Raw genomic sequence first — 13,575 nt, forward strand, 5'->3', positions numbered from 1 at the left:
ACAGCCACAAAGCTATTTTTACCCCACGCAGATGTACAAGTAAAGTTGTTTGCTTGAAATAGATTCCTGGGAAGTTATTTGGAATTAACTGTTTGAGCCTCAATTTAGATAATAGAAGCCTCTCAGGAGACTTCCAAGAAACAGTTGAAGAGTGGGATAGGGTAGACCGCACAAAGACATAATACTGAGTTTTCCACAAGGAGCTGATGAGAAACATTTTCAACTTTATGTGTTAATAATGTTTCTTTATGCTTCTTTATACTTACAGCAATCTGTATTTTAGAATCCCATATTACTACAAATATGGTCATTCTCATTCATTAGAGGGTTTGAGAAGACTGAACTAATCATTGCATCCATCTCTTACTTCATAATCCTTCTTTTATGTTTAGTTTTCTTTGATTCTGAAGAAGCCACCTTGGCCTTTGTTTTGACTGGCATCGTCCCTTGTCTCTCTGCATGACATTCTTTAAAAACCTCCGCTGTACTCTGCTGTTCATGGCAAGTCAACAGAGGGAACAAAGATTTCAACAGAGAGCGTTTTTTTTGGTTTTGTTTTGTTTTGTTTGATACAGCTAAACTGCCCTGCACAAAACAGAACCTTACTGATGGGAATAGATCACAGTATTTTATAACTGTGAAGAACCACAGTTCTCTGAGAAGAATGAAAACTTTTCTCTTAACATGAATATAACGTACATCACCAAAATGTGAAGTTTTTCCTCTCATTTTTTAAAGTTTAGAAAAATGAGAGAGCAAAAGATTTATCAACTGTTTATTAAGAAGAATGTGAAATCATGATGCTGTTCTTCCAAAATGGGGAGAAAAATCTGACTTATCTTTGACGGATTTCAAGTTCTAGATTTTTGAAGGTAAAGTTGTCAAAAAGGCCTTACAAAAGTGGACTGCAGTATAATTGAGTTTCTCAGATAAAAGAAAAAATTCTTAGGTATCTTTTCCTGATATGAGTGTTCTGAAAATTGGAGAATGGTTTAGCAAGTCTTGTTCTTTTATATATATTTTAAGAGGAAGCACTTTATTCTTAATCCTCTAGTTTCGTAAGAAGTTGAAGAAGGAAGTGCTTCCAATAACCTGATGACTCAGTTCTCCATCCTACTTGAACTCCTCTTAACATCTCTCCTCTTACATGAACTCAGCGTTCTGTAGGATTCTGTTTGACTTTCCGAGAGATCAGCATCCGCCTCTCCAGAAGCTGCGTTTTAAACTTGTGTGGAACATCAGGGCTGGGGATTGCTTGGTTGGCTAATAACATGGCTCATTCTTAGCCAGACCAGTCACTTACATCCAGTCGTCATTTTTGGTTTTCCCATATGAGATTATGAGAAAACCACACATTCTTGAAATATGAGGATGCGTCACTTGCTTTTTAATATCTCTTAAGAAATTGTTTGCCAACAATTGTCTATGAAGAATATAATCTGAAAGATCATGCTGTTTACTGCACTTTTCTCATCTCGGCTTCACTGCAGGAAAAGAGAATGTTTTGATATTCAATCTAATTATCATTTCATCAAAGCTGGCTTTATGCTTAGAGAGTAGTTCGAAAACAACTTTGTACTTTTAGATAATCAAGCCCTTGCCACCTCTGCTGTCTAACATAGTTTTATTCTCTGTTACAGAGGGCAAATTCCTCACGTTTATCTTGCTTGACTAACTTGACGCTTGGCTCTTAATAATATACTACTTCAGCCTCCTTTACTTCTTTTCTTTCCTTGCTTTCTTTATTGTGTCCTCTGTGACGATATCTTGTTGGATTTGCTTCTGATGGGAAGGACATTGAATAAGTAAACAGCCCTTCCTTAAAGGGTTAAGTAATTAATCTACTTCACCTAGTCTTCCATCATTTTCTAGGACAGTCTCCGTAAGAAGGATGACAGGATTGAAGAGCTGGAAGAAGCACTAAGAGAAAGTGTACAGATAACTGCAGAGCGGGAAATGGTGCTAGCACAAGAGGAATCAGCCAGGACCAATGCTGAAAAACAGGTCTGCTATTTCATACAGTTCCAAGCAATGCTGCTGGTTAACCAAACGGTAAAACACAACCAGTATAGTTTAGGTAAACTACACATATTGTATGTTTATAGGGTTTCAAAAGCACTTCATAGAGTATAAGTCCCAAGGAGTTCCTTCACAGCGGTATTAGATACAAGGATATGGTTTCTTTTCTGTCAAGTGTAGAAAGAAAGACCAACTTTATTAGCAAAGCTGAGAGAGAATTGAACATTTCGCAGAATGAGTGCCTTTCAGTACCCTGTTCCTAGATAAATGCCTTGTCTGCTGTTTCTTAAATAAGAATCGAAATAAAGTTGTATGAGAATTGACTTATGTTAACACAGCAGTCTCTGCGTTAATAACTTAGGTCTGATCCCATATATATTTATGTAGCATGTGCTAATATATTGGATGAGGTGAAATGGAGCTTATCTGTTTGCTACAAGACTGGGCACAACCCTGGCTTTTAAATGGAAAGAAAAACGCGAACTTTTTTTTTTTTTTGAGACGAAGTCTCACTCTTGTCCCCCAGGCTGGAGTGCGATGGCGCGATCTCAGCTCACTGCAACCTCCGCCTCCCGGGTTCAAGCGATTCCCCTGCCTCAGCCTCCCAAGTAGCTGGGATTACAGACACCTGCCAGCACGCCCAGCTAACTTTTGTGTTTTTAGTAAAGTTGCGGTTTCACTGTGTTGGTCAAGCTGGTCTCGAACTCCTGACCTCAGGTGATCCACCCGCCCCGGCCTCCCAAAGTGCTGGGATTACAGGCATGAGCTACCGTGCCTGGCAAAAAAAAAAAAAGACACAAACATTTCTGACTGAAAAACGTTAATTCCAAATAGCTAATAGTTTATTCATTTCATACCCTGCCTCACTGAAGAGAAGAGTTGAGGTTGTAACAAGTTGAGGTTAATAGTGAGTGTGAAGGACGTAGAAACCGTACACGAGTCCCGGATAAGCCTGTCGCAGCCTCGGAGGGGCTTGCCGAAGAGCTCTGCGCGGCAGTTTGTGGTGCTTGTTCGACGTATTTCCTGCGTCTTTTAAGATCTCCGTACTCTTGCTTTTGACTTTTCATTGACTTTTCATGAATAACTACAGATGGGAAGTGTGAATGGAAGAAATAGTTTTAACAAGTGAAGGTTATAATCCCAGCTCCCATTATGAGAATGTGATTTAAGATTTCAAATCCATCTGACACATAGGTTCATAGCACTTAATTTTGCAGTAATTGTTTCCTTTCCATTTCTTAGTGGGAGAAATATAAATGTTAAAGAGGGAAAAAATGCTCAATGAGAGGGTGACAGGAATCTTTCTAGGAACCCCTTGGTCAGACCACTGGTGTTATTTTGAGTTAAGGTAGGTACAGTAAAGAAGGGCACGTTTCCAAGGCAGACATAGCGTGTTCCCCAGGGAGCCCCTTCATAGCTCTGTGGGATGCAAAGATATGGTTTCTTTAGTGTCAAGTGTAGAAAGACCAACTTCGTTAGCAAAGCTGAGAGATCATTGAACCTTTTGCAGAATGAGTGCCTTTCAGTACCCTGTTCCTAGATGAATACCTCGTCTGCTCTTTCGTCGGATACGTTCCTAATGCACAGTCACCTGGAACTTGGGTAGTGGAGAGCTCCAGAGAAGGGACGGTGACAGCCATTGTGTCACCCAAGGGTGGGGAGGAATTTTCTTTTATCTTGATTTTACCCTTTTTATATTCTCTCCTTTATTTTTCAAATAAAGATTTTTCTTCTGCTTTGGCCTCATTGTTTATTGACAAGTATTAAACATCAGAGATCATGCAGAGACTTTGGCAATTAATAATAGATCATGTCACTATGGGTTATAGACTTCTGTTATGTGTTTTCCTTTTTGAGGCTATTGTGTGAACTGATTATAATATGCTTTAGGGGTATGTTTTATTTATGGTTAATAGACTTTGCAGTTTTTAGGTTTACAGAAAGATTGAGCAGAAAGTACAAAGAGCTTCCATTTACTCCTTTCTCTACCTCAGTTTCCCCTATTGTTAACATATGGCATTAGTGTAGTATTTGTTAAAATTAATGAACCAGTTTTAATACATTATAACTGTGTGGTCCATAGCTTAGGGTTCACTTTTTGTGGCACACAGTCCCATGTGTTTTGCCAAATGTGTAGTGACCTGTATCTGCCATTACACTATTATACAGAGTAATTTCACTGCCTTGAAAGTATCATGCGCCACCGATTTATTCCTCCCCCGTCTCCCCCGTCCCTGATCTTTTTACTGCCTCTGTAGTTTTGCCTTTTCCTTTACTGATAGTTGGAGTCATATAGTATGTAGCCTGTTCAGCTTGGCTTCTTTCACTTAGCATCTGCATTTAAGGTTCTTCTTTCTGTGGCTCGATAGCTCATTTCTCTTTATCTCTAAGTAGTATTCCATTGTGTGGATGCGCCACAGTTTGCTCATTCCTTCAGCTGCTGAAGGACATCTTGGTGCCGTTCAGTTTTTGGCACTTAGGAATAAAGCTGCTGTAAACATTCACATGCAGACTTTGGTGTGGATATAAATTCTCAGCTCATTTGGGTAAATAACTGTGAGTGTGATTGCCGGATTCTGTGGTAAGATCATATGGTAAGAGTTTTGGAAAAAGCTGCCAGACTGTCTCCCAAAGTGGCTGTATATCTTTTGCTTTTGATTGCATGCTTTTTTTCCTTTTCTGTTTTCTTGTTTTCCGCCTTTCTGCTACTCACTGCCTATCTGAAGCTGTTGCGTGAAATATTGCATGAGACCAGTTATTTGAACTTTAAGTGGTTCGAGGTATGAAGAAATTGCTTTTACGTTTACACTTCTGAAGCCTTACAACCTTCGTCTACTGTCCTTTCCTCTCCCATTTATTACTATTTTTATCTTTTCGTGTCTTTTTTTTTTTTTTTGAGATGGAGTCTTGCTCTGTCACCCAGGCTGGAGTTTAATGGCGTGATCTCAGCTCACTGCAATCTCTGCCTCCTGGGTTCAAGTCATTCTCCTGCCTCAGCCTCCCAAGTAGCTGGGACTACAGGCATGTGCCACCATGCCCAGCTAATTTTTGTATTTTTAGTAGAGACGGGGTTTCACCATGTTGGCCAGGCTGGTCTTGAACTCCTGACCTCAAGTGATCCGCCCACCTCGGCCTCCAAAAGTTCTGGGGTTACAGGCATGAGCCACCGCGCCCAGCCCATCTGTTCCTGTCTTTTAGCTCCGCTGTTAATTTTACTTATGTATGTTAATTATATGTACTGAGATAATCTGCAGATGTTCTTTTGAAATGCCTTAAATGAGGCTTTTTTGTTTAGGAATATTATTCTTATTTTCTTTCTCAGATTCAAAAGTTACCTGTTTCTCACTTAAATTTAGCTTCTGGGAAAGAATGACTTTCTCTGATAAAGGTAGGGTATCTACATCTCTTAATTCCTCCAACAGCAAAGTAAAATTGTATGGGAGCCATAACTTTATTAAAATAAGATGTAGAACCTTCCAAAGTTCGAACAAGGAAGAACTCCCATAAGAAAACATCTCTTAATGCCTTTTCTTTATTCTCACGGGATCCCTCACAGTTTACTCGTTCCTAATACATGCTGCCCCACACGGAGCCCATGCTAGAAATTTAGAGAAGTTGTGTGATGACCTAATGAAGGAAGGTGCCCCTCACCTGTGCAAGCAAATTGAGAGGTGAAGTGAATGATCCCCACAGGGGAGAACCCCACAGCTCCTTTACTTTTGCTTTGTCCCTTTCGACGTGGGGATTCTGTTTCTGGAACCTTTCTCTGTTTAACTTTTGGTGGGTTTTGTGTTTTATTGAATGTGTCTATTTTCTTAAACTGAGCGTAAACAAGGTCTCCTAAACAAGTCTCAGAATTGCCAGGGGCTAAAGAGCAGTATGCTTAGCTCAGCTATGATGTTATGAACTTTAAATTTTTTAATTTTCTTTTAACATTTTAAAAGAATGATTTAAATATCTTCACTGGGCCAGGATGCAGTGGCTCATGCCTGTGATCCCAGCACTTTGGGAGGCAGAGGTTGGAGCACTGCTTGAAGCCAAGAGTTCGAGACCAGCCTGTACAACAATGCAAGGCCTCGTCTCAACAACAACAACAACAAAATTGTAATTAGCCGGACATGATGGGGTACGCCTGTATTCCCAGCTGCTTGAGGGACTGAGGTGAGAGGATCACCTGAGCCCAGGAGTTTGAGGCTGCAGTGACCCATGATTGTACCACTGCATCCCAGCCTGAGCAACAGAGTGAGGCCCTGTCTTTAAAAATAATGATAATAACGACATATTTGCACATATGAATTTGATTTTTCTTTTAAAAGCCCCATTTTTAACCGTGATACTCAGTGATAAGCAGTGATATTTTTTCAAATTGCCATTTTGACATTATTTGGCTTGTAAAGTATAAATTATATCTGTGGTTTGCTAGGTAATTATACATTAATGAGCATTTTTGAGGATTACATTTTTTTAATGTATAAAGTTCTTCATTGGCTGAAAATCTCCCCTGTCATATATGCAGCAGCCACCACCGGAACAGCCAAGTTCATTTTCAGAATGGACAGTTGCCACTGCAGAAGCAAACCTGGTAGAGGAGTGTGTCTAGAAGACGACGTGCACTGATAGAACTATAGTTGTTTTCCTTAGTCTTTCTTACTGCCTTTTTTACTTTTAGCGATTTCCAGAGTGCACAGTTTATTATTTACTTTTATAAACATAATTCTTTATTGGTCTGAATATTAAGTTACATTTCCCTCATCGTTTATTAAATGGCAGTGATGCTCTGAAAATAAAATTATACTGTCACTTATGCCTTTTTTTCTGCTAATATTTAAAAAATATCTTGTGCTTTTCCAAATGCCGCATTAAGCGCTGAACATGAAAAGGTAATAGATACAGCCTCTGTCTTCAAGAAGCTTATAGTTTATTGGGAAAGACTGAAGAATGAACTTATAATTGTGGTTCTGTTTGATAACTACCACGATAGAGGTCTGAATACAAAGCTTTGAGAATAGAGGAAGGGGGCAAGCCTGAAATCCAAATTTGGGAGGTCTACAGGCTTCCTGGAGGAGGTGTTTATGTGTGAATTGAGTCTTAAAAAGAAAGAATTAGGCAAAGAAGTGAAAGATGTTCAATGTATTCCATGTAGAGGGAACAGAGGTGAAAGCTGGGAGTGTCTAGGAAACCAAGTTGTAGTTAGTAGCTACAGTCGAGTGTAAATAGGAATGGCAAGAACTATGTAAAGAAGAGAAAAAGATGAGAGAGTAAGAGAGATCATTTGTATAGGTGTGCACGATCAGATCATGCTGAATGAAGCATGTTCAAGCTTATGTTCAAGGAAGTAGAGAACCTTTGAAGCAAAGAACAATATTTATTTTTAGTTTACTTGCTCATTCATTCATTCAACAGATCTTTATTACTTACTCAGTGGGTGCCGTGGTAGTCCTGGAGAATACATAGTGATAAACAAAGTAGCTTTAGTGTCTTGCCTGAGACCTTACAGTTCAGATGGGGACACAGACACTAATATTTAATTACTAGTTATGACAAAGGAGCAGGTTTTCAGAAATACACAATCATTTCTTGAAAGTTGGAGGGTTGGCAGCTATTTTAGATTAAGTGCTCAGAGCGGGTCCTCTGTGAAAGTAGCTTTGTCCTGAGCCTGAAGGCTGAGAGGAAGCGCACCATGTGACCAGTGGGACAGAAGCAGCAGTTCTAATGGTAATAAGTGGAGAAGAGCTGAACATGTCTAAGGAAGACCAATGTGACCGGCGGGCAGGAACGGTGCAAGCTGTGCAGGGCTTTTATATGAGCCATGGCAGAAGGTTGTGCTTCGTAAGAGGGATGGAAGAGTTTTAAAGAGGGCATGACATCATCTGATTTATGTTTTTAAAAGATCATTCTGGGTATTGGGTGGAGGATGAATTGGGGGGAGGTAAGATTGGAAGGGGGAGGATCAGATGGGCAATTAAAGCAGCCCAGGCTGGAGATCTTCTAACTGAGGTGTGCCTACACCTGAGAGTGCATGAACGCTTCCCCAAAAGGCACATGGGCACGGGCCCTCAGCCTCTGAACATACGTGTCCCTGAAACTGATCCGCTCAAAAGGCACATGGACACGGGTCCTCAGCCTCTGAACACACGTGTCCCTGAAACTGATCTGCTCAAAAGGCACATGGACACGGGTCCTCAGCCTCTGAACACCTGTGTCCCTGAAACTGATCCGCTCAAAAGGCACATGGACACGGGTCCTCAGCCTCTGAACACACGTGTCCCTGAAACTGATCCGCTCAAAAGGCACATGGACACGGGCCCTCAGCCTCTGAACACACGTGTCCCTGAAACTGATCCGCTCAAAAGGCACATGGACACGGGCTCTCAGCCTCTGAACATACGTGTCCCTGAAACTGATCCGCTCAAAAGGCACATGGACACGGGCCCTCAGCCTCTGAACACACGTGTCCCTGAAACTGATCGGCTCAAAAGGCACATGGACACGGGTCCTCAGCCTCTGAACACACGTGTCCCTGAAACTGATCCGCTCAAAAGGCACATGGACACGGGCCCTCAGCCTCTGAACACACGTGTCCCTGAAACTGATCCGCTCAAAAGGCACATGGACACGGGCCCTCAGCCTCTGAACACACGTGTCCCTGAAACTGATCCGCTCAAAAGGCACATGGACACGGGCCCTCAGCCTCTGAACACACGTGTCCCTGAAACTGATCCGCTCAAAAGGCACATGGACACGGGCCCTCAGCCTCTGAACACACGTGTCCCTGAAACTGATCCGCTCAAAAGGCACATGGACACGGGCCCTCAGCCTCTGAACACACGTGTCCCTGAAACTGATCCGCTCAAAAGGCACATGGACACGGGCCCTCAGCCTCTGAACACACGTGTCCCTGAAACTGATCCGCTCAAAAGGCACATGGACACGGGCCCTCAGCCTCTGAACACACGTGTCCCTGAAACTGATCCGCTCAAAAGGCACATGGACACGGGCCCTCAGCCTCTGAACACACGTGTCCCTGAAACTGATCCGCTCAAAAGGCACATGGACACGGGCCCTCAGCCTCTGAACACACGTGTCCCTGAAACTGATCCGCTCAAAAGGCACATGGACACGGGCCCTCAGCCTCTGAACACACGTGTCCCTGAAACTGATCCGCTCAAAAGGCACATGGACACGGGCCCTCAGCCTCTGAACACACGTGTCCCTGAAACTGATCCGCTCAAAAGGCACATGGACACGGGCCCTCAGCCTCTGAACACACGTGTCCCTGAAACTGATCCGCTCAAAAGGCACCTAAGGTGTGCAGATTCTCCTTTGTCATTTTCCCTTCACAGTTCTGCACTCCTCACTTTACAACAGACAAAACTCTCCTGACTTTCTGGGCTCTGTTCCTCAGAGGTGGAAAACTCTGGAATGTTAACAAAGGGGCCATTCAGCGAATTGGCGTTAAGATAATGGATGGGTCTGTCAGATTGTTTTCAATTCTTTGTTTTCCACAGAATTGAAATAAAACCTAATTAAGTGCCAATTGGTCGATTATTATAAATGATTTTCGATGACAGGTTACTGTCGGGTTTGGGGCATGTAATTCTGAAGGAATGCAAAGGGTCGAGTTATATTGCTACAGCAAAACTTCCATTCCTATCCATTTATATGATGGAGCTTTCTTAGTGCTTACATCTATAACAGTGAAACATACCAATGGAATTGATGCTGAACCCTATCTTCCCTTTTTTTTTTTTTTTGAGATGGAATCTCACTCCTTCACCCACGCTGGAGTGCAGTGGTAGGATCATGGCTCACTGCAACCTTCGCCTCCCAGGTCCAAGCGATTCTCATACCTCAGCCTCCCAAGTAGCTGGGACTAAAGGTACCCACCACCACGCCTGGCTAATTTTTTTGCATTTTTACTAGAAACGAGGTTTCATCATGTTGCCCAGGCTGGTTTCAAACTCCTGACCTCAGGTGATCTGCCCACCTCTGCCTCCCAAAGTGCTGGGATTACAGGCGTGAGCCACTGCGCTCAGCTTGAACCTTTATCTTTCTATTAATAGTAATATTAACAAGAGATATCTAAACTAATAAAAGTATTAAAGTCCCATTAATCTTGTTAAGATAAATATGTTTAATAAGATACATTTTAATTAAAATGTATTCTTCATGTTTAATAATTATTTTCTCATAATACTTAATATGTATATTGGTTTTGATTGATTGATACTATATAACTAGTGATTCTAATGATAACTCAGTCCACAAGAATTCTTAAGGGTTATGACCACAGGAAAATATTAAAATATCAAATTTAAATTTATATAAATATTTTTATTGAGAAAAGTACAAAAGATCCACACAAGCAGTCTAGCACAGAGTAAATTACATTAGTATAAAATTCTAAGGAGAAGTAGAATGGAAACATAGAGTCAGAAAAAGGAAAATGTAAATAATAATTTGTCCTACAGTTTTTGAATAGATGATGATGGATATCAAGTATGGTATTTGTATTTTATTGGATATTTCCTTTTCTTTAAAAAAGTGATGCTTTTTTAAAAAACAGTCTTTAATACCCAAGAAATTAAATCTTTGCAACTCTTTAAACTTTCAATGTAAAAAATTTATCAAGTTAAAATCATTCTGTCTCAGTACATTTGTGAGCAGAAAAAAAGAAATATAAAAAAAAAAATATTTTAATCATAGTTGTACAAACTCTTTTAGTAGGTATACCAGCACAAACGTGTAGAGAGACTCTTGGTCTATGCAAGAGTTTGGGCAGATCAGGCAATAGCTGAAAAGATTCCACAGTGCCAGTGGAGATAAAGAGAAATAGGTAGATTTAAAATGTCTTTTGGAAGTAGAGCTAAAAGGATTTGGTGAATTACATGTATGGATAAGGATAGAAGAGAAAACAGAGATGGCCGTTGGATTTCTAGTGGCCAGCTGGGAGAATAGTGGTACAATTTTTTGAGATGAGAAAGCCTGAGGGAAAACTTTGAGGATAAGAAGCACGACATGGTGTTAAAGAAATGTTAGCTACATTATCATCAGTTTAGGAATTGTTATCACATCAGATATTTGTATTATTTATGTATTTAGAGATGGGTTCTCGATACGTTGTCCGGGCCAGACTGTAGTAGCTACTTACAGGCATGATCGTAGCACACTACGGCCTCGAACTCCTGGGCTCAAGCTACGTTTCCACAAAGCTGGGACTGTATGCATGCACAATTTCTATTTTTAGACCAGTTTTATCTTCTGAGATCCAAACTTATGAAATAGACAGCAGCCCATTTCATATCTTTACACCAATATTTCCTTGATACCTCAACCAGAAACTGTCTAAGTTCAATCTTTTGATTCTTACCTTCAAACCAGTTTTTTTCCTCAGGCTTGCTCATCTCATCTGGGAGGACTTCTTTGTAATCTTACAAAGCTGAAAGTAGGCTTACTGAATGTGAGGGAAGTCGAGTCTGAGAAATGCAGAAGTGATAGGTTAGGTACAGAAATTTGTATACTGTGGCTTTCCAGTTCAGAGGGTCATTCCAGAACCTTAGGGAAGCTGTATTCCGTAACGGCTAAGACAGTGGACTGTGGAGTTAGAAGCTGTGGTTGGAATTAGGCTTCCACCACTTACAAATTATGATCTTAGGCAGGTTACTTGTGGGTTAGTTCTCTGAGCTGTAAAAGGAATAGTTATTACATCTGCCACATTAAAGAGATGATATCTGTATAAAGTACCTTGAACAGATTCTGACACATAGTAAACCCATAGTAAACATCTGCCACTACTGGTACTTCTGTTGTCACCACCACTGCCCTCCATAGTACCAAGGGGAGGCATTGCTCTTCTGGTTGGTTGAAGGCCCCAGAGAAATGTCATATTTATAGACCGTATCTGGTTGATTCAGTAGTGACAAACTTACTGTTAAATTCTAATTTACATATGTCAAGTTTTAATACTGTGACTCAAGGAAATTCTTGTCCTCTCCCCCATCTGGTCTCACATTCTAGAAGTTGTAGATTTGCATCAACTGAGAATAACACAGTCACCTAATATGTTGATGAGATGGACATTGTTCTTGTAACTGGATTATTTATTCTCTGAGAGTCTGTCTTAGATCAATACAGCTTCTTAATCTGTACATTATTTCCCATTTTACATCCACGCTTTTCTCATGAAAAGGCCAGACGCTGTGGTTCATGCCTGTAATCCCAGCACTTTAGGAGGCCGAGGCAGGTGGATGCGAGATCAGGAGTTCAAGACTAGCCTGTCCAAGATGGTGAAACCCCATCTCTACTAAAAATACAAAAATTAGCCAGGCGCAGTGGTAGGTGCCTGTAATCCCATCTGCTCAGGAGGCTGAGGCAGGAGAATTGCTTGAACCCGGGCGGCAGAGGTTGCAGTGAGCCGAGATCATGCCACTGCACTCCAGCCTGAGTGATAGAGTGAGACTCCATCTCCAAAAAAGAAAAAAAAAAGAAAAAAAAAAAATAACTTGAGTAGCTTTAGTAAACTGCTGGAAATATATGCTATAAAATCCAGTTCTAATGCTGTCTTTCACTTTTACTAAACCAGATGTTCTATAGTTTCCAGAAGGAAGGGAGGGAGGGGAAAAATACTTTCTTAGCATTATTTAAAACAAAGTATTGGTTTTAGAACATTATCCTTAGATCTTATTCCTAGAAGCAAGAAGATATGGAAATTTTAAAACTGTAAAAATGTTTTAAGGGTTTAGTCTTTGTAATCTTAAATTGGAATTGGAAACATTTGTTTAAATTCATGACTTTTTTCTCTTAAACACATAGTCACACATGCATTTCCTAGGTACTGCAAATACCTAGAAAACAAATTATCTTCTTAGTAGCAATGCTCACTCCTAGTGCTCAGATATGATTTCTAAATACTGCTCAATATTAGAAGGACTTGAAATCTAAACAAAAGTTACTTTTTTGGCATAAAGTGAATATTATAAGTATACATTTTTCTTCACAAGTGCTTATTGGCTTCTGAAACCTCTGTAGTCTTTATAGTAGCACTGTCAGATAGAACTTTCTAAAACAGTGGTAATGTTTTATGTCTGTTCTACCAAGATGGCAGCCTCTAGCCATGTTTCTATTGAACACTTAAAATGTGGCTAGAGCACCTGAAAAACTGATATTTTGCTTTTACTTAAAAAGTAAATTTTAATGGCCATATCTGCCTAGTGGCTACTGTATTGGACAGTTCAACTCTATAGTATGTTGGACAGATGGATGGGTGGATGGATGGATGGATGGGTGGGTGGGTGGGTGGATTGATGGATGGATGGATGGGTGGGTGGGTGGGTGGATTAATGGATGGATGGATGGATGGATGGATGGATGGATGGATGGATGGATGGGTGGATGGATGGGTGGATGGATGGATGGATGGATGGATGGGTGGGTGGGTGGGTGGATGGTCAGTCGGTCAGATGGTCAGATGGATGGACAGACAGACAGATACATAGATATCTATCTACGTATACATAGTTAACAGATACTAGTTAGTTTTTCCTCCTAAGCCTGACA

At 40.8% G+C, this 13,575-nt stretch overlaps 1 protein-coding gene across 20 annotated transcripts in view; it reads left to right on the forward strand.

Moving 5' to 3' along the window:
• The window catches only part of ERC1 (ELKS/RAB6-interacting/CAST family member 1), a 503,040-nt gene that overhangs the window by 229,504 nt on the left and 259,961 nt on the right, over positions 1-13,575 (forward strand). For 10 of the 20 annotated variants that reach the window (XR_012419846.1, XR_012419847.1, XR_012419848.1 and 7 more), the window contains one exon: positions 1,873-2,004. The exons of the other annotated variants lie outside the window; for them this stretch is intronic. Coding sequence is in view for 6 of the 10 variants with exons in the window: in XM_045366369.3 (XP_045222304.2) it covers positions 1,873-2,004 (132 nt within the window). In the remaining 4 variants the exon portion in view is untranslated. The remainder of the gene's footprint in view (positions 1-1,872; positions 2,005-13,575) is intronic. 20 annotated transcript variants of the gene reach the window in all.

Source organism: Macaca fascicularis, chromosome 11, assembly GCF_037993035.2.
Source record: "Macaca fascicularis isolate 582-1 chromosome 11, T2T-MFA8v1.1".
NCBI lineage: Eukaryota > Metazoa > Chordata > Mammalia > Primates > Cercopithecidae > Macaca > Macaca fascicularis.